At 46.7% G+C, this 24,195-nt stretch overlaps 1 protein-coding gene across 2 annotated transcripts in view; it reads right to left on the reverse strand.

The window, feature by feature from the left end:
- Positions 1 to 24,195, reverse strand: part of KDM5B (lysine demethylase 5B) — an 877,335-nt gene that overhangs the window by 159,230 nt on the left and 693,910 nt on the right. For both annotated transcript variants that reach the window (XM_078644101.1, XM_078644102.1), the window contains one exon: positions 23,367 to 23,528. In XM_078644101.1, coding sequence (XP_078500227.1) covers positions 23,367 to 23,528 — 162 coding nt within the window. The remainder of the gene's footprint in view (positions 1 to 23,366; positions 23,529 to 24,195) is intronic.

A 24,195-nucleotide genomic window follows, 5' to 3' on the forward strand; every position in this document is an offset into this window, starting at 1 on the left:
CTTAGTTTTTTGTTTTTTAGGATCCACTAATTCTTCTGAAGTGGAAGACTTCCTCTTTTTAGAAGACTGGCTCGTGGATACTTCCTCTGAATCTGAGGTGGCCTTCTTGTTCTGAAGCCACAACAGAAGACGTGCCTTATATCCCTCAAAGTTTTAGCTGAAAAGGTTCTGCAGTGTTTGCAGTCCTTAGCCACATGCTTGGGATGAAGGCAATATAAGCAGTCTTTATGTGGATCTTCAGAATAAAGTCTAGCTCTTCCACAACATCTGCAGGGCCTGAAAAGCCTCTTTTTAGAGCTTTTTGCCATATTAAGATACTAGATGAAGCACAGTACCTTAAATCCAGAAAGAAACTTGTCAGTTGAAAAGGTCAAAAGTTCACTCAGGAACAGAACTGAACAAATCTCAGGGAGACTCCTTCTCACACGAAGGCTGTTGGAAATCTGAGGTAGGAGAGCTCTGCTGGGGAGTGTGATGTCAGAGCTTTCTGCGGATTGGCTTAGTTTTGCACCAAACAATGAGGAGGTCTGGTTACCAAATTATGTCATTCCCTATGGGATTTTCTATGCAGTTTTTCTCTATGGTACTGCTATGAAAATTCTGTTACCGTGAGATTCCCACCATAACGACAGGAAAGATACAAGCATGTGAATCTATGAAAGATTCAATACTGGAGAAGTAGATGTCACCAGAGAAATCGGAGGGGGCAGCCCAATGACTGAAGAAGACGGAGGAAAGCGGCAGTAGTAGCTGTCAAGCATGTGTTGCAAATTAGAAATGAGTGACAAAGTATCTGTGCAGTCGGATTTTCAGGCTACGATTGAATATTTGGCTCGGAGTAATAGTCATTCTCTTGGTCATCATCAATATCCTGGCACTTGATGAGAAGCTCTGAAGGAGTATGAGCAACTCGAAACCTATCATCTTCCTCTGAATCCTCCTCATCTGCCCCATAATCCAACAATTGCACAAGAAGATTAAGAGAAGCTTGGATTGGCAATAAAAGGTCCATTGAAGACTGTCTAAGCTGAAGCAGAGAGACCTTTTTTGGTTCTGAAGGCGACAAAAGGGCTGCTGAAGGCTTTAAAGGCACTAGAGGCATCAAATAATCTTTAACATAAGAGGGAGGGAGAGGGAGTAGTGGATTCTGTCTCCCCTAGCAAATATCATAAACAAAATGGAATCCACAAGGTGGAAGGTGGTTGTTACCACAATGGTGGGGAGCAACCAGGGTTGTTAAAATACCCCTCACACACCAACAGGCCCCTTGGTGTCATGCTTCATCATCGGGGTCTTCGCAAACCTCTGCGGGATGCGGCGTGCTACGACTTCACGACTACGCAGGAGCACTTTAATTGTGAACCTTTTATCTTCCAAGACGACTTGGCCTTCAAAAAAGCATGGTCCTTAATCTCCTGGCATTGCACCAGGGACTGGCTGGTACTGATAGTTCAGACGGCGAGTAAAAAATCCCAAGAATTAAAGATTGAGATACAGAGATTGGAAGTCCAACTAAAAGGTTATATCCAACCGGCTGATTTAAAGAAAGGTTTGGAAGAACTTAACAAACAAATGTCTGATTTCGAAGCCACTTTAAAACAGAGTAAATTTAACAAATTTAAAAAGGACAAGGACCGCTTTACAGCGGAATGGGCTTACCCCTACACCAAAGCGGACTATGTGGCTAGTGGCAATACCAGTGATGCTGACAGCGTCAACTCTGATGGGAGTTCTTCCAGTAACAACTCTGGGGGATTTAGGAACAAAAGACAACAAAGGGGTGGTTATCGGCAACAGAGAAACCAGTATCCACGCCAAAGAGGATGGCGAGGTTTCCAAGGACCACCCATGTTCAACCCTTTTCAGGGCCCTTTCCAGTTTCCACAATATCAGTATGGCCCACCGCCAATGGGTCCAATGTACCCACAATGGGGGGAAGACCAATCAACCGCACAACAACAAAATCCACAACCTTTTTTATCGTGGGGCCCAGGATCCAACAGAGGCAGGAACAAGAGAGGGAACAATGTCACCTGGCAACCGGTGACAGAATCAGACCCCAGAATGCACACCAGGAGTATGACAGCGGGTCAAGCCTCAACCAGCAAGAGAGGAACTTAGTCATAAACATATCCCCGTGGCCACTAACTGAAATACAAGAAAAAGTATTGAATAAAGGCTTAGGCTATGTACCCACGAACAAGCCAGACATTTTTCTTTTACACAAAGAGGTCCAGGATTTCATTAGGACCATCAAGCTAAAGGCTTTCTTCCACAATCAAGCACCCAGAGTCGAGACATCCGACACGGGTTTGAAACCAAAATCTTCTTTTACACCACAGGATAACCAGCTCCCAGTGGAGGTTTTAGCTTTTGAAAAAGCCGTGATGTCAGAGTTAGGCAAAGTGGATACAGACTCTAGGGTCTTTCAGAACATGAGCAGAGTGGAGAACGGAGCTGTGAGGGAATTATCACAAAACAAATTAATCATCATAAAACCCGCGGACAAGGGCGGGGCCGTTGTGATTCAGACAACAACGGCGTACGATCAAGAATGCAGGAGACTCCTCGCAGACAGAAGGAACTATCAGGTTCTGGAAGAGGACCCCACAGAGTCCATACGAATCAGAGTAGGATCAATGACTGAAGAAGCTCTAAGCCATGATTGGCTTACGAAAAAAGAGGCCCCTTTCTTAACACAAAAGAACCCACGAATACCGTATTTTTATACGATACCCAAGGTTCATAAAAATCTTGAAAACCCCCCTGGTCGCCCCATCGTGTCTGGCATTGCATCAATATTAGAACCTCTCTCCAAGTTCGCAGATGCTTTCCTGAGACCATTGGTACAGGCCACTGATACGTATCTCAAGGATACAAAAGCCATACTCCAATTACTGAAAAACCATCCTTTCAATCCTTCCTCTCAAATCTTACTGAGCCTCGATGTGGAGAGCCTATACACCAGTCTCCCACACGATGAAACCCTCAACATCATTGAGGAAGTTCTATACAGCAAACCATGGCTTTACCATACCCCACGAGGCGTGGTGATGGAGTGCATCTCGATGGCCCTCACCAAAAACTTTTTTGAGTATGAAGGCACCCTCTACTTGCAGCGCCATGGGACAAGCATGGGGAGCACATTTGCTCCTAGCTTGGCAGGTCTCTACGTACACCATCTAGAGACCACCAAAATCCTTCACCAAGACAACCCGTTCAGGAGTAAAATCCTATCCTGGAAACGTTATATTGACGACGTCTTGGTCATATGGGAAGGTAATAACCAATCGGTCATGGATTTCATGCAATGGATTAACAACCAAAATGAATTTCTGAAATTCACTCATCAAATGTCCAATGAGTCCATGGTCTTTCTAGACCTTAACATTTATCATGAAGCTGGCTTTTTAAAGACGGAGACACACTTCAAACCCACAGCAAGGAACTGCCTCCTTAGGTTCGACAGTTTTCATCCACGTCACCTAAGAGAGAACCTACCATATGGGCAGTTCCTTCGCCTACGGCGCAACTGCAGCGATGTGGGGAAGTATAAAATCCAGGCTCGGGATCTGAGTAAAAAATTACAACAAAGGAAATACCCAGATAAGATCATTACCCAGGCAATGAAAAGAGCCAGGAACAACAACCGTGAAGCTCTTCTGGATGACAACCCACCAAAAGAGGAATCAGGCAGACCAGTCTGTGTCACGACCTACAGCCCGGTGTCGAACCAGGTATCCAAACTGATAAAAAAACATTGGCGCATCCTGACAAGTGTGAGTCTGGATCTGGAAAAACCCATCTTTGCCCATAGGAGGGGAAGAAACCTGAAGGACATTCTGGTCCACACAAGACCCCAAACCAATGTAATACAGCAAACAAGGCTGAAAGGACTACATGGGCACTACCCGTGTGGGAATTGTAACAACTGCCACTTGACCGAGAAAAGCCTGATTCTAGAATTCAGCAATGGCGAGAAGTGGGAACAACGTGCTGTCACGAATTGCAACAGCCGTAATGTGGTGTATCTCATTACGTGCCCTTGTGGTAGAGAGTATGTGGGAATGACCACACGTGCAGTGAAAACTAGGATTAACGAACACAAGAGCAATGTGAGGTGCAAGAAACAGACAACGAAAATGGCATCTCATTTTCTAGAAGCACAGCACTGTGTGAATGACATACATTGGACTGTTATTGAGCAGTTACCATCAGAAAGAGGCTTATTTGAGAAAGAACAAAGATGGGTGTTTCGTCTGGGCTCAGACGTAACGGGGTTGAACGACTCCATTCCATGGAGCCAATTACGCTAAGAAACCCACACGACAATGCCAGGTACGCCTAGGAACTGCCAGCCACCTACTGCAGTAACCTATTAACCGCTGTATCCAACTGTATGAGCCTGTTTTTCCCAAAACTCATTACTTAGGTGAACATCCTGACCAACATTCTATGTTGTATAAACCTTATCTGCAAGTAATAACTGCACCTACACCTCAAAGGGCTTCTGAGATCATAACTCATGTAATTATGCATTATGTATTATGCATGAGCCTGTTTTCCCCATAAGTCATTACTTAGGTGGATATCCTGACCAACATTCTGTAATGTATTAACCACATCTGCAAGCAATAACTGCACCTATACCTCAAAGGGCTTCTAAGATCATAACTCATGTAATTATGTATTATGTATTTTGTAGTTCTACTTAGGTTGGCTGACACTGTCATTTCGCTGCTCCAGGCTGATAGTATTTTTTTGACAGTATTATTTTTTAAAAAAGCTCCTTTTTCCTTAATATATCAAGGTTTGCCCGGATCCTTGATTTCTCAGGCGTTTTATGCAGGGTGTCACTATCCCATCTCTGCAAATTTAACGTTTGTGATCCCTCCGACATCTCCTGAGAGCGGAGACAGACACGGCATCCTTTCGCGCATGCGCGAAGCGAAATACACTGCCCCATTGCTGTCATGCACATAACCAAGTGGCCGCGCATGCGCGCCCGGCCCTCACTGCTCTACCGCACATGCGCGGTTACACCGAAATGCTCTTCCCATTGCGCGCAGAAGCGGCAAGGAGACTAAAGGCAATGTACATTTATGGGCTTATTCCGCTTTCAATCAGCGGCTAATTGAAGTCAGCCAGACTATAAAAAGCCCGCTCCTCACCTCACAATTCACTCGTCGGAGCCGCGTGGAGGGGTAGGAAGCCAGACAGCCCTGGGAGTAACCGTGAGTGTGTCTGAATGTGTGGATGTGGAGTGTAAACTTTCATCAACAGCGAGGGATTACATCATTTTGATCCATTTCCTTGAATACCTCACAGGTTGCCATATCGGGTAGAACGGACCCCCCAACGCGCTGTGGCTCATGAGGCCATGTAACCTCTTTTCATAAGTAAGCAACACATCTGTGTCAGAAACTATACCCTTAGAGGGCCTATCAGATACTGTGCTTGAATGTGTGTCTCAGTTCATGTGTTGTTCGTTTTTCTGTTTCTTTTTCCTTTTTTCAGGGTTCCTGGACCTTCACTTTTGTTCCTTGTTACCCTCCTGTGCATTTACACAGTATGAGATTAGAAAACATGTATTATCCTGTTTTTTACTTGATTTTTCTGTTTACAGGTGTCTTTAATCGCCAATTGGGCACAACGGACCTTACTTTAAACATAGATAGGTACATTTTCACCTTATCTAATTTTTGTAGAGCACACTTTAAAATCTACACACATGTGAGTAAGGTGGGGATAAGTAGTGCACATCCTCGTCCTGAAGAAGGAGTTCTTCAAACTCCGAAACATGTCGACGCACTGACATGGTTGGGTTACCCTAATTAGTAGACCACAACCATCCTAGCACTCTTTTTAACAATACCAGCCGGAGACTTAATAAAATTTTTTCAGTACTCACGTGCCAGGTATTTTTTTAATTTTTTCATTTTCACCTCACCACTCACATTATTTACCCACACACACCAAACACATAGTTCACAATTAAAGTGCTCCTGCGTAGTCGTAAAGTCGTAGCACGCCGCATCCCGCAGAGGTTTGCGAAGACCCCGATGATGAAGCATGACACCAAGGGGCCTGTTGGTGTGTGAGGGGTATTTTAACAACCCTGGTTGCTCCCCACCATTGTGGTAACAACCACCTTCCACCTTGTGGATTCCATTTTGTTTATGATATTTACTAGAGGCATCAAACCTGAATGTGATACCAGAGATTCCGCCAACGAGGCTGCAGCCGTCGACGAGAGACATATCTGTACCTCTGATTGTAAAGACTTCATTGCCATAGACGAAGCAACAGTCGACGAAGGGACAGTCAAGCTCACCTCACCAATTTTGTTTCTCAGTCTATTCGGCATTACCCATGGTTTTTCCGGAGGACACCTATCCGGCACTTCTGGGCATCCCGCCCGGGAATTGAGACAGCTGCTCTCTTATAATCCATCTACCTGTTTTTATCCCACCTGTATCCGGAATATGTTATTGCCTAAGATTCTTTCCATGTATAATGCAGCCATCTGTTCCTATCCCAGGTGTATACACCCATCCCAATACTGCCTGTACCACCTGTCAATCCTGTGAAGTGCTCTGATACCTTTACGGGTCTGGTTCGCGCTCTATAAAACTCTAAAAATAAGGGACCGTAGATCAGGAAGGCGTCGATCAGGCAGGCGTCGACTGACCCGGTTGATCATTGGAGGGTCTCGTCGACGAAGATGCATCTGTCAATGAATGCTGCTTCTTTTTCTTCATCGACGAAGAGAGAGAGGTAGTAGTTGGCTTAGGCCGCACAGTCACTGAGACAAGCATCGACGGAGAAGACAGCGACAACATCACCATAACAGGTTTAGGCGATGAGAAGGTAACAGTCGTTGTCGTAGTTGTGACGACTGAGGACTTCCTCAGCGGAGGAATCGACGACGAGCTTTGTCGTAGAGATGCAAATTTTCTTTGGAAAAATTCTCTCAGAGATTTTGAAGCCTGAGACTTAGATCTCGGAGGCGTAGAAGGTGGAGACTGACCCTTAGGGAGAGCTGGAGTCCCTTTTAATGAGAAAGGCTAGTCTTCACGTTTAAAAGAGTGGTGTTTCTTCAATACCTTAGCCTTCGGAGAAGTCATCTCCGCCTCACTAGTCCTTTTCTTAGCGGCAACAGTCTTGAGAGAGGAATCACTCTCAACATCTGATAATGGGTCATCCTTCATCTTGAACTTCTGTAGTAACAGAAGTAGACGTCCTTCTCGGTCTTTTGCAGAAAAGTCCAGCATATTTTACAATCTCTCACCTGATGGTCAAGATGTAGGTATTAGATACACTTTTTGTGTGGGTCTTCTGAATGAAGTTGCAATTTACCACAAGACTCACAGTGTCTGAAGAGTGATCTCTGTGTAGTAGACATGGTAGTGAAGATGTAAGTAGAAATCCTGAAGTGGAAAGTTGAATTACTGAGCAGAGCTCAGGGAGACTCCCTTCACACGACGTGCAGTAGAAAATCGGAGGTTCTGAGCCTCTGGGGAAAAGGTTCTAGAGGGTGCTGACACCTGATTGACTGGAATTTGGACTATATCTAATGACTTGGATGAGCTAATAAAGTGACAAGTTTTTTTCTATTGATTGCTATGTTACAATACTGCTTATGGAATTTTTTTGCTATGCTATGGTTATACTATATAACTATATATATATATATATATATATATATATATATATATGCATTGATTTTTCCGTATCAGTATATTGTTTCATCTTTTCTAGTGCACTGTCCACTGCTGGCCCGAAAAGATCATGTTGGTCAAATGGTTGGTTCAATATACTGGCTTGTACTTCTGGTTTGAACCCAGAGATGCGTAACCATGCATGTCTGCGCAACAGTACCCCTGTATTTACTGATCTAGATGCTGTGTCTGCAGTGTCTAGTGCGCATCTTATGGAGGTATTTGATATAATCTTGCCTTCCTGTATTAGGTCAGAAGCCCTAGTCTTATATTGTTGTGGCAAGTGTTGCATGAGTGACTAACTCTTCATAATGAGCTCTGTCATATCTCACTAACAGAGCTTGAGTGTTAGCAATCCTCCATATATTGGCTGCTTGTGAGATGGTGCGTTTTCCTGAAGCATCCAAAAGCTTAGACTCTTTATCGGGGGTGGAGCATCCCCTGTTGTCTGCGAGTTAGCTCTCTTTCTCGCATTTGACACTACCATTGAGTCTAGTGGCAATTGACCTTTAATATATGCTGGGTCAGTTGGAGCCGCTTTGTACTTCTTTTCTAACCTAGGGTTAATTACCCTGGCTCTGACTGGGTCTTTAAATATTTCTGGTACATGTCATACCACTCCGTTAAGTATTGGCAAAGTGGTAGTAGTTTTATGTGAAGATAACAGTGTGTCCATTAGAAAGTCTTCTTCTATTGGATATGTATGTACGTCTACTCAATGGAAAGTGGCTGCTCTATGAATGAGCTGTGTGAACCCAATGGGGTCATCAGGGGGAGATGGCCTAGACTTGTGGTAGATCTGGTGCATCTGGTGCATTATAGTCTTCCCATGGGTCACCTGATGGCCCAGCCATATCTGGATCATTAATATCATCCATTTGATGTTCACTCTCTATTTCTTGTGAGTAGGTATCCCCATGGTCCTCATGCTGTGGTACTGGGTGGAGAATGTACAGGAGAGATATCTACTGGCACTTCTACTTCTGATTAAGGAATTCTTAAAGGGAAAGTTTTAACATTCTTTTTAAGAGGAACCGGCGGTGGTTTAGGATAGTCCATTTTCCTCTTTTCAGGCACTGTGTATACATGTCCAGTCTTTGGATGAATTGAGTTTTTTGCCTTGCATCAGGCTGGTAAAGCTCTTCTATTGGCAAATCCTTTTTCAGCGCCGATTTATCTGTTTGGGGGTGGAGAGTTTTAGCCTTTGCATTGTCTATTGTCTTTGGAACGGTTCTTGGCTTCGGTTCCGAAGGCTTTTCTTGTCTTTTCTTTGGATCTGTGCTTTTTGGATCCGAAGCTTTTGTTCCCAATCTAGATTAGTCTGCCTTTGGAGCCGAAACATGTTTCGATATTGGAACTGTTTTCGGGTCCGCTTTTTTCGAACCGGAGTCGTTTTTGGTTCGGTAACTGTGGGAACCTCTTTCGGCGCCAAACTTTGTTTCGGCTTGCCTGTTTTCAGTACCGATGGATGTTTCGGTGCCCGTGTGGACTTTGGCTTTATTACCTTCTGCTTTTCGGGACCGACAGACTGACTCAAGCCCGAGTCGACTGGAGGCTTTCTAGTACTCTTCGCTGCAGAGCCTTAAGGCGGGGTGTCGGAAGGTTTTGGTCGGTGTGCACCTGGACCCGAAGATGGAGGTGGAACCGAAGCCTGTCCCGATATGTTGGGGTGAACAGGGTGGACGCTCTTACTCACGACTTGTTGACCAGCTGGAAGAAGATAGTCATCTTCGGATCGATTCTCGTCTCTGGAAGCTGAATCCTCTGCTTTGGAAGCGACGTCTTCTTGCTGTTCTTCGGCGTCTACCTAGATCGGCGCCTCAGCGATGATAAGGTCTGGTGTCGACGACGATGACTGCTCCATAGCTCTTCGAGCTCGACGGTCCCTGATAGTTTTCTTGGACCGGAATGAAGCGCAGGCCTCACAGTCTCGACTCTCGTGCTCTGAAGACAAGCACAGGTTGCAAACCTCTTGGTCAGTGTGGGGAAATTTGTGTCCACACTGAGGGCACTTCTTGAAGGGTGTTCTTTCCATAAGCCTTGGGCCCAAAGGCCCCGACAAACGCTGGAATCGAGAAGGGTATCCTTTCTTCGACGCGGATAACCGGAATCAGTGTCGAAGACGATGTCGATGTTGTAGATTGATTTTTGGGTTCGAAAAGCGGTCAGTAACGGGACCGAACGATGAACACATCCGAGCCCGATGGCGGAAAAAAACAATCTGAGGATGGAGTCGATGCCCATGCGCACTACGATCTAAGGGAGGAGTCGCCCAACAGACAAAGACTCTTCCAAGACAACAAAGTGTAATCATCCGGGCCCACCACCAGATGGTGATCTAATGCTATAGTGTGTGGTCTGCAGCCCATATGCCTCGAACAGTGAGTTATCGGTTTTCAGGTAAGTACTCGACTGGCAGAGTTAAGGTTATGGGGCAAGACTCAGGGGTCTCCCAGGTTCAGGTAGGTACAGTTGTTACACCCTCAGCGGCACAGCAGCAGCCGGGTGCAGAGTGAGTAGGCACAATGATAGCCTAGGGCTGGCTGGGGGCCTTTGGTTGGTGGCTGCTAGCAGGAAGGCCTTGCGGCTGTGGGAGCTGAGCTCCTGGTCACTTACACAGGGCAAGTGAGGAAGTAGAATAGAACAGATGCTGCACTTCCAGTGGCACTCAGGCGGCTGGGTGTAGGGTGCTTTTGGGTCGTCGGGCGCCCAATGTATTTCAATGGGAAAGTTGCAAGATGAACAAAGGCTGCAAGCTCGTAGACGGAGATTCTTTAGGTGCGACCACCACTTCGAGAGATAAGTTGGAAAGCTGTAGGTTAGGTAGACACCCAGGAGTTGGGCACAGGGGGCCGTGGGGCGCCAGGGTGTCTTTTGGTGTTGGGAAATCTTACCATCTGCTGGTCACAGTTGGAGGGGTTCCTGGTTGTGAGGTTGCAGGCGTCGTCAGGAGCGTCAATGAGGGTCCTTGTGTGCTGGATTCTTGGTCACAGTCGCCGGGGGGCGTCCTCGTGGTCTTTTTCCACTCAGGCATGGGCCGGGCTCGGCGGGTGCATAGTGTGCTAGATTCGCGGTTCCTGGCTGGCACCAGGGGTTGTAGATCTTTGAGCAGAACCACTGCTCGTGGGAGTCCCAGTCCTTGGATGAGCAAGGCAGTCAAGTCCTACGGGGTTTTCGAGATTGCTGACCACAGGAGACGCTGGGTTTTAGCAGGAGCAGGTTCAAGGGTCGACAGGCCTGTAGGGCTGGGGCCAAGTCAGTTGGTGTCTTCTTTCTTCTTGTTCTTCTTTGTAGTTTTGGAATCGGGATCTGAGGAAGGAAGGTTCAGGTAAATACTAAATTTAGGGGCATTACAGGTAGGGGAATGTCATGGAGTAATGGGTCCCTTCCCTGGGGTGAGTACACCCCCTATCCTGCCACTCTCTAGTGAGAGGGGAGCATTAGCCGGTCTCTGATTGGGTAGGGCTCCCCATCCTCAAGATGACGAGAGCCTGGAGTGGAGCTTCACCTCGCCTCCCCCAGCTGATGGGTGGGTTTGGTAGAGGTTGGCACACCCTGTAGGAAAGTGGCTCGATATGTACTGAACCAAAGTAAGGTACAGTGTGTATAGAGTCCCCAGAGGTATGGCAGAGGCTAAAGTTAGGTGTGACCTTACTCTCTATAGTGGTAGCTTGGTCGAGCAGTAAGGCAGTATCAGAGGACAGTGTAAAGCATTTGTTGTACACTCGGTCAGCAAATGGTCTCACACACTCAAGAACTGAATTGTAGGCCAATTGTTTTGTATCCAAAGATATAGTTGTTTTATTTTAGAACCAACAAGGTATCAAAATATACTTTCTCAGGATGAGTTAGTTTAGTTAAATACTTTTCAAATAGGCAATAGACTTTTTGAATGCAGTAGTTACAGTTTGTTGCAATAGGCAACATAATTTCAAACAATGCAACATTGAGCTAAATGGGAATTTCTGCTTAAATGCAATTAATTACTTTGTAGATTACGTTGCTAACAACAGGACTGGATCCTAGATTCAGTCCCGGGACATGAGCTGTAAACAGTTAAGTAAAAGCGTTTTGGTTATAGTAGTTATTTTTAAGGAATATTATTGTATTTTAAAAGTTGACACTTGGAAACTTTTTCAGTTGAAATTAGCAATGTTATCCTATGGAAGGAAATTCAATTTGCAGGTAAAGCATGTTCGCGTTACTTTTGTAATCCAGTGCTGGACTCCTAGGTTCAGCACTGGGACCTCTATTTAAAACAAGCAAGCAATTACGTTTTTATCTTTGGCACGATTTTTTGAGATTTGTAAGTTTCAAAAATCGACAGAAACCTTTTCAGCAAAAAGCAGGCAATGAAATCCTATGGAAGGAAATGCAAGTTACTGGTAAGTACGGTTAGGATTTCTTTTCGGGGTCAGTACTGAGCTCAAAGATGCAGCACTGAGGTCTCTGCTGATAGCAGGTGAGTAAATTGGAATTGGCAGTTCGGCTGATTTTAGATGAATATTTCAAAGTTCCAAAACTCCACACTTGGAAGAATTTCCAAGTGAGACCAGTCAATGTTAGTCTATGGAAGAAAAGCAAGTTATCGGCTTTTAGTTGAGTACTCGACTGGCAGAGTTAAGGTTCTGGGCCAAGACTCAGGGCTCCCCAGGGTCAGTTAGGTACAGTTGGTACACCCTCAGCGGCACAGGGGCAGCCGGGTGCAGAGGTAGTTAGGCCCAATGTTATCCAATGAGAGGCAGGGGGTCTTTGGTTGGTCGCTGCTGGCTAGCAGGCCACGCGGCTCAGGGCAAATGGGGAAGTAGAATAGGGTACAGGTTGCATTGCCAAGGGCACTCGGGCAGCTGGGTGCAGGGTGCTTTTGAGCCATCGGGCGCTCAATGTTATTCAATGAGGATCTTGAAAAGGGGACAAAGGCTGCAGGCTCGGGGACGGTGGATCTTCAGGAGCGACCAACACTTTGAGGGATAAGTTGGGATCCTGGAGGATAGGTAGGCACCCAGGAGTTGGGCACAGGGGGCCGTGGGGCGCCGGGTGTAGGGGTGTCTTTTGAGGTCGGGAAATCTTACCCCCTGCTGGTTGCGGTCAGAGGGGTCCTTTGTCCTGAGGCTGCAGGCGTTGTCGGGGTCGTCGAGAAGGGTCCTTGGGCACTGGATTCTAAGGAAGAATCGCCGGGGGGACGTCCTCAGGGTCCTGGTTCACTCCAGCACAGGCCAGGCTTGGCGGGTGCGGAATGTGTAGGGTTCCGGGCTGATGCCAGGGCTTGTTACTTGCTTTGATCAGTACCACTGCTCGTGGGAGACCCAGGTAGTCAGAGTCACAAGGCAGTCAGGTCCTCCGGGGTTTTTGAGGTTGCTGACCACTGGAGATGCTGGGGTTTAGCAGGAGCAGGTTCGAGGGTCGACAGGCCGGTAGGGCTGGGGCCAAATCAGTTGGTGTTTTCCTCTTTTTAGCAGCTGCACGGCAGGTCTTCTTGCTTCTTGTTCTTCTTTCTTTTTACGGTATCTGGATCTCCGGAAGGGTCAGGGAGCCCCTAAATACTGAATATAGGGGCGTTACAGGTAGGGCAAGGGCAGGGACCTTTTGTGGGTACACCCCATAGCCAGCTCCTCTCCTGTGGGAGGGGGAAAGGAGCCTAGCTGTGATTGGGCAGGGCTCCCCATCTTCAAGATGGCCAGAGCCCGGTGTTGTGCTTCATCTAGTCTCCCCCCACCTGAGGGGTGGGGTTGGCACACCCCCCTTTCTGACGTAGTTTTTCCCACCAGTCTTCCCGCCAGAGTGGGGGTCAGGACTGGTGGGGGCCAGTTGCTGGGTACAGCAAATGGTCTGGAGAAGCTCACAGAGGCGGCATGCCTTTTAAGCTTCTCCCTGCCCACCCTGGGGGAGGAGACCTAGCAGCTCGCCCAGGAGGTGCATTGTTGCAGGCCCAGGAGAGCGGGGGCTCTCCACCCAGGGTTCCAGCAACATGTCTGCTGTGTGGCAGCCACTGCAGCCACTCAGCCTAGCCGTGCATTGTAGGTTAGGTTTCAGTGGGCATCTCTAAGATGCCCTCTGTAGTGCATTTTACATTAAATCCCACACTGGCATCAGTGTGGGTTTAATGTGCTGAGAAGTTTGATATCAAACTTGTCAGTGTAGCCATTATGGTGCTCTGGAGTTCGTAATGACAACCTCCCAGCAACATATACTCTTAATGGCATCACTGCACACCGTGCTCAGGAATGGCCCTGGGTACTGTAGGGGCACAGGGCTCATGCACCTGTGCCCACACCAATGGCATAGGGCACCCAGCTAGAGGGGTGACTGATGTATGCCAGGAAAATTGGTTTGTGGGATTGGCACACAGGGATGTGTGCCATGTCAACTCTTTGCTTAGTTCTGCACCTAGACACTCAGCCTGCAAAGGCGGTGTGTGGGTGTCAAGGTACATGGCCCCTCAGGGTGGCACAATAAGTGCTGCAGCCTTTAGAGGTCTTCTCTGGTCACAATGCCCTGGGTACCTAGGGTACCATTTACTAGGGGCTGACATGTGGCCAGAGGTGCCAATTGGGTTTAGGCTTTAGTATAGTTTTTAGGTAAGGAACACAGGCCCTGGGTACCTGATTGGCAGGGACCCTGGGCACACCATGAAAAAGTGCATTAGGTATCAGGCAAAAAGTGGGGGGGTGCTGCAACAGAAACTCACTTTCTCACAGATGCCAATTGGGCTTTAGCTTCAATACAGTTTTAGGAAAGGAACACAGGCCCTGAGCACCTGATTGGCAGGAGCCCAGGGCACACTCAGTCAAAGTACATCAGCAATTCAGCAAAAAGTGGGGGCATACCATGCAAGAAAGATGGCACTTTCTCACAGCGTGCATTTGCCACTACCAATGAGTTCAGAGGGAGTTGCACTTTGATGTACGCAGGATCACATGGAGCTGGTTTGTACTTTTTCTCAATCCTAGGATTAAACACCCTAGCCCTGACAGGGCCTTTAAAAACCTCAGGGGCATGTTTAATCATCCCCTTGAGCATAGGGAGAGTATTTGTGGTCTCTTGTGGCTGGGAGAATGTCTAGTAAAAAATCCTGCTCCAGAGGGTCTGAGTGGAGTTGAACCCCATGGTATCTGCAGCTTTATTAGTTGCACAAATCCTACACTATCATCTGGGGGGATGGTCTAGACGGATACACATCTGGCTCAGGCACATCTGGGACACCGTAGTCTTCCCAAAAGTCATGAGGCGGGGTACTGTGTGTGTCATCATCAGGATCTGTGTGAAGTGGGTGTATTCCCTCACCCCCTCCCCTATATCCTCATCATCTTCATGTGGTTTAGGTGAAAGAGGAGGTACTGGAGAGTGTGCTGGAGAGGGTATAATGTTTGATGGTTGTGGAGGTGGAGAGAAAGGCCTCATAGGTGAGGTTGAAGAGTCTTTTCTTGCAGGGAACCTCAGGAGTTTGAGGTGTCCAATGTTCTCTTTTTCGGTGGTATGGAGGCGACATGGCCAGTAATAGGGTAAATATGGAGTGTTTTTTGCTTAGGAGCTGGTGAATCTGGATGGATAAGTTCTTTGGATCCACTGTCTTTCTTGGGCGCAGAAGGCTTCGGCTCAGAGTGGTGTTTTGGCCTGTTTTCTTTAGCTTTAGGATGGGTTTTTGTGTCCTTTTGCTTAGGTGGAGTTTATGACTATGAGAATTTTTTTTTTCCGACTCCGAGGACTTGGGTTGAATTTGCTTTGGTGCCGAAGTCTGTTACTTTTGTTATCTGTTTAGGTGCCGAAGTTTCTGGGGTCGACTGGATCTTTGTTTTATATTTCGTTGCCGAAGATGGTGTTTCAGTACCATGGTGTGGCTGGCTTGATCCCGAGCTGCCTGAAAGCTTTGTGGGCTTCGGAGCCGGGCCCGCATACGGGGCTTCTGAAGACTTGTCTCGGTGTCGACCTAGACCCGAAGGTGAAGGTGTAACAGGAGCCTTTTGTGTTTTCAGAGCCAGGGCGTCGACGTCAATACTCATGGTCTGTTGACCTGGGGTAATAATCTTTGAGTCTGAATCGTCGGCTTTGGAGACTCTGGCCTGTTCATCTCCTGTCTCTGGTTCCGGATCTTCGGTGCCTGCCTCGAAGATGTCTTTCGGCGCCAAAACTGTTGATCAGAACATTTCGCGACGTTGAGCCCGGCGATCACGTATGGTCTTCTTAGACCTGAAAGAGTCACAGGCCTGGTAGTGTCGACTCTTGTGTTCTGGTGAGAGACAAAGGTTGCAGACCTCGTGGAGTTCTGTGTGTGGGAATTAAGCCCCACACTTGCCTTTTTTAAATAGAGTCCTTTCCATATGCAGGTTGATGGCGCCGATCGGCCAAACAGCCCACATCGATGAACGGACTCTATAGGTTCTTTGAAACTGGATACGCGTTGAGAGCGATTGTGTTTGAAACAATACCGTTGATCGGTGAGAGTTTTGCGCGTCGAAGGGGAATCAAAACTGCGTCGACCCGGAGCGCAGCAAATTACATCCGAACCTGATGGCGGAAAAAAGCAATCTAAGGATGGCTCGATGCCCATGTGCACTACTAACCAGAGGAGGAGTCACCCATCTTGTGAGTACAAAGACTTCTACAATAACAAAGTGCAAACATCCGAGCCCAACACCAGATGGCGATCTATGCAAAAGTATGCGATCTACAGCTTATATGCCTCAAACATTGGTGTCTTCCATGACCCTTATCTGCCTCTCCCTCTTCATTCTCTGACCACGAGTTTGGTACCAGTGGGGTCCCCCGTCAGGATAAAGATAAGAGTCTCCTTCACTTGTTGTCCTTCTGGCGATGTTCGGCCGTTTGGACGATCTTCTTGAAAATTCTACGTTTTTTTCAAAAACTGTCAGAGCTCCTCAGTCATGATAGCGACTAAACACTGCAACTTCCGGGGTACCATCTGACATCACACATGGGATGAAGACCCACAAAAAAAAATTCCGGACCCAACCAGTAGAGGGCAGAATAATTCCGAGCATGTGGAGCCAGAAAAGGATTCATGTTGCAAAACGAATAGTTTCTTACCTGTGGGTGTAGTTTTGCAGCTTGAAGATCTTTCTGGATTCACTTTCTGGATTCACTATGCTGTGCATTATTCCGCGGTCTAGTGGTTGGGTTCGGAATCGTAGTCTTTTCTCTCTTTTTTTTTTGTAGCCCAGGTGGGCGTCGACGTCCCACCTTTTGGTGTACTTCCTGTGACGTCAGCACGCTTCCTGCGGAGGTTCCCACCTTTGGGCACCATCTTCGGATTCTTTTTTTTCTTGTTTTTGCGTTATGTTCGTGAATCCTTTTGCAAATGTTTTCAAGTTTTTCCTTAAAGTAAATAAAATTTCCACTTTGTCTCTTAAAGTGTTTGTTTGTCCTTGTATTCCCACCTTCTTCTCCTGCCTCATCTTGCTGGCGGAGGTGGGTGCGTTCGCTAGTGAATCAAGAAAGATCTTCAAGCTGCAAAACTACACCGACATGTAAGAAACTATTCGTTTTGCAGCGTAAATATTTCTGGATTCACTATGCTGTGCATGGAGTTTGTAGCGGTTTGTTATGTTTGTAGCGGTTTGTTATGTTTGTGGAGGTTGGGTGGAAGATGAGCGTTGGTTGTTGAATATATATTGAAGCACTTTTTGTCCTACTTGTGCTTCCTTGTTCATTTGTATATCCACACAGTAGTGCTTAGTGAATGTGTGCACTGAAGCCCATGTAGCCGCCAGGCATATGTCTTGAATGGGTGTGTTAGCCAGGAAGGCTGCTGTTGCTCCCTTTTTCCTGGTAGAGTGGGCTTGTGCCTCCTCTGTTAGTTCTTGACCTGCCTGTTTGTGGCAGAATTGTATTGTTTGTGCGCTCCATCGTGCGATGGGTCCTTTTGTTACAGATCTACCTAGGAAACTGCTTGCGAAGGACACGAACAACTGCTTTGTTTTCCTGTGCTCTTTAGTTCTTTCCATGTAATGCATTACTGCCCTTCTAGTGTCCAGAGTGTGTGGTGCCCTCTCTGTGCTTGAAGATGGTTTCTGAAAGAAGTTTGGTATCTGTATGGTTTGGTTCATGTGGAATCTTGACACCACCTTTGGCAAAGTGTGGGTCCGTTCTCATCACCACCCTGTCATTTGGTATTTGGATGTAAGGTTCTTGTAGCATTAGTGCTTGCAGTTCGCTTACCCTGCGTAGCGAGGTGATTGCCACTAGAAAGGCTGTCTTCATTGTGAACATTTGTAGTGAGGCCTTATGGATGGGTTCAAAAGGCACCTTTATACGCTCTGTTTGGTGGTGCGATCCTTTCCGCCCCTTCCAGGAATCTTCACTACTTGTGATGTAAAGAATCTCTTTCCTGTCTCTCCCCTTGTGTAGGCTACTAGGTGCATTCTCTGCGAGGTAGAACATCGTTTTGATTTTAACAGGTGTGTTAGATATTTTAGCACCGTTGATTCCTTCATCATCCTCTTGTGTAGATTTTCCCTGATGCACCATTGTTTGAATCTTTTCCATTTTGCCACATAGCACTTCCGTGTGGTAGGTCTCCTTGCCTCTCGTAGCACCCGCAGTGTGCTCTCTGGCAGTTTCAGGTGTGCGAACTCCTGTCTTCAGGTGCCATGCCACTAGGCAGAGGCTTTCTGGTTCTGGGTGGAGTACCTCTCGGTTTTGCATGGAGAGTAAATCCTTTCTCTTCCCGAACTTGTGAGGTGGTCCCTGGGCCATCTCCACTATTTGTGAGAACCATGACTGTCTGGCCCACTGTGGTGCCACCAGAATCAGCGTCAGGTTGCTGGTTCTGCATTTGCTGGGTACCCTGTGTATCAGTGGTATCGGGGGAAAAGCGTAGGCATGCTTTCGACCAGCTTATCCATAGGGAATTCCCCTGGGATTGTTCCCCTGGTTGCCTGGATGTGAAGTATCGGCAGTTGGCATTCTGGTGTGTTGCAAATAGGTCTATTGTTGGTGTCTCCCACTTCTTGAATAGCTTTTGAGTTTCTTGTGCATTGGGCTCCCAATCGTGGGATGCCAATGTTTGTCTGCTGAGCCAGTCTGCCTCCACATTGTAGGTAGGTGTATAGCTAGGAGGTCTATCCTGAGTGGGATGGCCCATCTCCATATGTCCTGTGCTAGGTTGGATAGTGCGACCGATTGTGTTCCTCCCCGTTTGTTGATATAGAACATCGTTGTGGTGTTGTCGGTTTGTATCAACACTCTTTACCCGTACAGTTGCTTCTGGAATGCTTTTAGGGCAAGGAACACTGTCTTTAGTTCTAAGTAGATGATGTGTTTGATCGCATCTGTTGGAGTCCACAGACCCCGCACCTTGAGCTGCCTGTTCGTGGGAATGTGTAGGTAGGCATCTTTGAGGTCTATGGTGGACAAAGTCTCCGTCCCTTATTTGAGGAATGACTTCTTGTAGGGATGTCATTTTGAATTTTTGTGTCTATGTATTGGTTTAGGAACCGTAGATCCAGGATGGGTCTTAACGTTTCGTCCACCTTTGGTACGAGGAAGTAGTTTGAGTATACTCCATTGCTTCTTTCTTGAATGGTACTGTTTCTATGGCCTCCTTTTGGAGCAGTTTTTGTGCCTCCTCTAGTAATGCTAGTTCTTTTGCTGAGCGCGCTTTTCTGTTTTGTTTCCTGTTTGGTGGTTTCTTTTCTAGTTCTATGCAGTATCCGAACTGTATGATTGTCAGCATCCATTTGTCTGTTGTTATTTTCTTCCATTCTGGAAGAAGTGTTTTAGTCCGCCTCCTACTGGTGTTACATGTTCGTTGATTCTTAGTCTGTGTAGCCCTTTTTTGTTGACTTTGATGCGCCCCTCCCATAGAGGTGTTGTGTGGGTGGGCACGCTTGCTGGTGCGGAGTCACTTTGAGGTGGGTTGCTGGACCCCTCTTCTTGTTTGCCCTCGTCCGTTCGCCCTCCCTCGAAAGGACTGGCCCCGACGTTGGTATTGCCAGGTTTGTTTTTGCTGGCCCTGCTGTGCTTGATTGTCGCCCTGGTAGTTTTGCTGGAATGTCTGGTGTGACGTTCCCAGCTGGTTTCCCCCTCTTCCGCTTGGCCTCAGTGTCGGGGTACCTCTTTTCATTCCTCTGAATTGCAGGACCCCCATGGACCTTGCAGTTTCATTTTCTTTTTTCAGTTGGGTGAGTTTCTCATCCACTGGTGCTCTGAACAGGGTTTCTCCGTTGAAGGGGGTGTTCAGAATGTTATTCTGTACTTCCGGCTTGAAGCCCGACATCCTCAGCCAGGCATGCCTTCTCTCTGTGACCCCGATCATCATGAGCCTACTGGATGTGTCTGCTGCATCCAGGGCTGATTTCAGGCATGAGTTTGCTTTATTCTTGCCCTCCTCCACCAGGTGTGTTGCTCTGTTGGTAATGCTCAGGGAGGTGTTTAAGCAGCTGTCCGACCTCGTCCCAATGCTGGTACATATGTCTGTTGAGTAGGGCATTAGAGTTGGCAATGCGCCAGTGTACTGCTGCATTCCCCTCTATTTTCCTTCCGGTGAGGTATATCCTCATACTGTCTTTGTCTGGTGGTGGGCCTGAGTTTGTGGAAACATTGGCCCTCTTTCTGGCTGCTGCTGCAGATGATGTCAGCCGTGACGGATCCCTGGATGTAGGCAGGATCCTTAGAGGAGTATGTGTATTTCCTCTGTCCTAGGTGTGACACACCTGCAGCTTGCTGGTTCCTTGAATGCCTCCCTCCCCTGGTCCAGGACACTTGGTAGCATGGGGAGGAATTGACTCCTGGGATGAATGGGGAGCAGGGTCTCTAAGAGGAAGCAGGCTTTTGGTTTTTCTTCCTCCAGTTTCACTCCATAAGCTGTCGCCGCGTTCCTGATGACCATGTTGTAAATACCAATGTCATCTAGCGGCGAAGGGCTCGAAGAATACGTCTCCACAGCCTTTTCCGGGCTTTCGGCGTCTAGGTCCGGCCAATCCAGGTCCTGGGCCACCGAGGATGCAGAGTCCAAACTCGTGCGCTGCTCTTCCTCGCCTTCTTTGTTATAGTATAGGCCCTCTTCCTCTTGGTGTTTTTGGGAGTTTTCGGCGGCTCTTCGGCGTCTAACTCCATTTCGTCCTCGACTATCGTTGTCGCCGGCTTCGGCAGGATCATGAACCTTTTCATCCGTTCGTCGAATTCTCTTTTCCTTTGCAGGATGTTATCCATTTCGGCTTCGAGTCTTCTCTTTTTACTTTCCATCTCGGCGGCCTGTTAGGCGTCGAGTGTTTCAGACGATCTCTTCGTGGAAGACAGCTTCAGGTCCTTTTCCTTCGGTGTCAAGCGCTCCTTTTCGGGGACGTGCTTAGACGGCCTAGGCTTTTCTTGTGTTTTTGCCGTCTGGGAGCACTTTTCGAAGGATCCGCTGGGCTGTTTGTCCCTGGATGCAGCTGCGGGCGTTTAAATTTTCGGCGCCAGTGCTCCTTTCGTGGACTTAGACTCTGTTCTTCGAGAGTCTGACTCAGGCTTTCGAGAGTCTGTCAGGGTTTTAGAGGTCGACGTCTCTCCTCTCTCCTACCTCTTTTGTAGTTTTTTTTATCGGTCTCTACGACCGTGTAGTCATCTGGTCCCTCGGCGATGTTGTCCTCTTCGTCGCTGGAGAGGCTCAAGTCACGAAGCGACTGAGGTTGCCCTTTGCCTTGCATGCTGTGGTTGGCTATCCTCTGCCTCTCTCTAATCCTGAGGGTCTTTGGGGCGAAGACGGAGCAGGCGTTGCAATCCTTGCTTTCGTGGTCGACGGGTAGGCAGAGGTTGCAAACCGGGTGCTGGTCCTTCTGCACGAATTAGTGGTGGCAATTGCGCAGAATTTTGACAGTCTTGTCCATTTCTGCGGTCAGGGGGCCCCCTGTGTGCGCATTCTCCGTTGGACGTCGAAGTCTTCGATGTTCTCGTCCTTCTTCGTCGTCGTCCCGACTCAGTGGTCTTGTTCCTGGATGTATTCTCCAGTCTTTTTCTGTAGATTTCAGTGTTTTCCTTCTTTTTTCCAAAAACTCTGGAACCTCTCGGTGACGATCCAGACCCAACAGCGGAAAAAAGAATCGGAAGATGGCGCATAAAGGTGGGAAGCTTCCGCAGGAAGCGTGCGGACGTCACAGGAAGTACACCAAAAGGTGGGACGTCAACGCCCACCTGGGCTACGAATAAAAAAAAGAGAAAAGATTACGGTTCCGGACCCAACCACTAGACTGCGGAATAATGCACAGCATAGTGAATCCAGAAAGATTCACGCTGCAAAACTGTTCTCTCCTCAGGAACAATAGATGTCCTTAAGAACTAAACCGCCTCGTAGAAGCACAGTGGTGTGGCACTGATAAAAGCCTGTGAGCCTAGCAGCTGAACATCTTGGACTGGGAGGAGGAGAGTAAGCTAATAAATCTCATTGAAGAAGTTACTCCAACAGACTTTCCTACATTTCATTCTCTGAGATAGCAAAGGTGTGAAAGAGGGGTTGGTTTTGCTTTAATCATAAGAGGTCTGGCCAAAATTATAAATGGCAGACTATAGGGTGGACCCATGGAGACAAGGAGAACAAGCATAGCCAAACCTCTCTGGAACCCTCTCGGAAAGATAGGACCCAGTACACGGAGTTGAATTAGCCATTAATTGTAGGAAACAGGGGTTGTGAGGAACAACGAGTTGAGACCACTTGCAATCACTAGCGAGTTGCCAATATAAAGTAAAGCACTTACTCACATATCAGATACCTGATAGAATTTAATATGACAAAGACAAAGACTGCATTTAAAGAATTCCTCATGTCTCGACCTGCCTTCATTTGAATCTTGGGACTCTCAAGGCATATGTGAGAACTACGGAAAATAGTATCTTTCTAAAAGCACTGGAAAGCATTCAATCTCATCTAGGAATTCCTCCTGCTTTGAAGATAACATTTCATAGAAATGGGGAAAAGTAGAGTCCCAGAAAGAGAATCAGTGTGACGTCATGAGAAAGCCAGGCAAGTCCCCTTGACACTCAACCTTTGACTGTGGTCCTAAAAGAAATTGGGGCAAGTCTTGTTCCCCACCAGTGGCCTTCTGTCCAAACAAAGGAATGGTCCCTATAAATTAAAGATATTTCAAATTCCAGACATGGGGGGTTTAAAAGGCCAGCAATAACTATTTTTTTTAAACAAATTGACTAGGGCCCATTGCCCGTTTCAAAGCCGCCAAAGATTAATTAATTATAAATACTAGGGGCTATGTTTGAAACACACAACCAGGGCACTAATGTCGTAAAAAAATTTCTCAAAAAATGCAATAAATCAATTTAGTTTTGGGTCATAATAATCTATGATTGTCTTTCTTTCATGCAAATTAGTTTGGAAATTGTAATGCGTGAACGTTTTTTAGTACTTGTGTTCATACACCATATGCGCTTTCTCTGAGGAAAGTCACGCTGCTTGTGCCGAGCTACAAAGGCTAAGATTTTAAAGCCTTATTTTTAAGCAGTGACTTCATTTTAGAATGTGGGATCTCAGCCATAGCAAACAAGACTAAAGAATCTCAGCCCTATAAAACAAAGCAGCAACAAACTTTATTAAAAGTCTTCTGGAAATATTTGCCAATTGGCTCGCCTACGGCTTGCAAGACTAGGGGGCTTCCAAAAAAAAAAATATTATGTTACAGTGCAGAATAGAATACATACAGCTGCTGCAGTGTCCTTGCTTTCAGATAGCGCACTTTCTAAATCAGCCAGGCTCTCCAACTTGGCAAATACTTTCTTTCCACTCAGTCCTGGTGGTTCCTTCAGTTTCTTCTGTTTCCGTTTAAGTGCCACAACACCAACATCACATCTGGGGCAAAGCACCTATGTGACAAAGCAAAGAACAGCAAGTTCTTCAGTGAAGGTCCAGCTCAAAATTATATTTCGTTTGTAAAAAGAAAAAACACCTATGATTTCAGATTTTAAAAAAAACAGAATAAAAGAACAAAATACTGTTATAATGCCATCCACTGGTTAAGGTTAGTATTTCCATGTGTCTGAAACTAGCTTTTGAGAAGTGTGTTCTCATTTGAAGGTTTATTTATTAGTTTCCTAGAAGAAACAAGGTAGCTCAGATGAATGGAGTTAATTATTACTGTGATAAAAGAAATTGTGAGCAAACCCCTTCAGAAAAACACAAGTAATGAATAATAAACCACACATCTTTTGAACTTGTATCTGATCATAATCCAAATGATTACGAAGCTCCATCTGCTTATAATGAGTTAAAGAACAGGTTCTTTATAGACAAGTGAGCATCAAATCCAGCATACTCTGGAACCACTAATCATAAACGTATCCTGTGGACCTGTACGTGGAAGATGGTTTCTATAATAACCGAGCAGGTCTCCACTGCCCTCAGAATCCTTTGCCTAGGCTGGTTAATATGTAGTTCCACTGTTAACTGCATATCTCAAGGAGAGCTGTAGATTAGTTTTCACCTAGGTGATGGAGAACTGCAGTATTGGTTGATATACACAAATACTATATA

The sequence above is a fragment of the Lissotriton helveticus genome, chromosome 5_1 (assembly GCF_964261635.1).
Source record: "Lissotriton helveticus chromosome 5_1, aLisHel1.1, whole genome shotgun sequence".
NCBI lineage: Eukaryota > Metazoa > Chordata > Amphibia > Caudata > Salamandridae > Lissotriton > Lissotriton helveticus.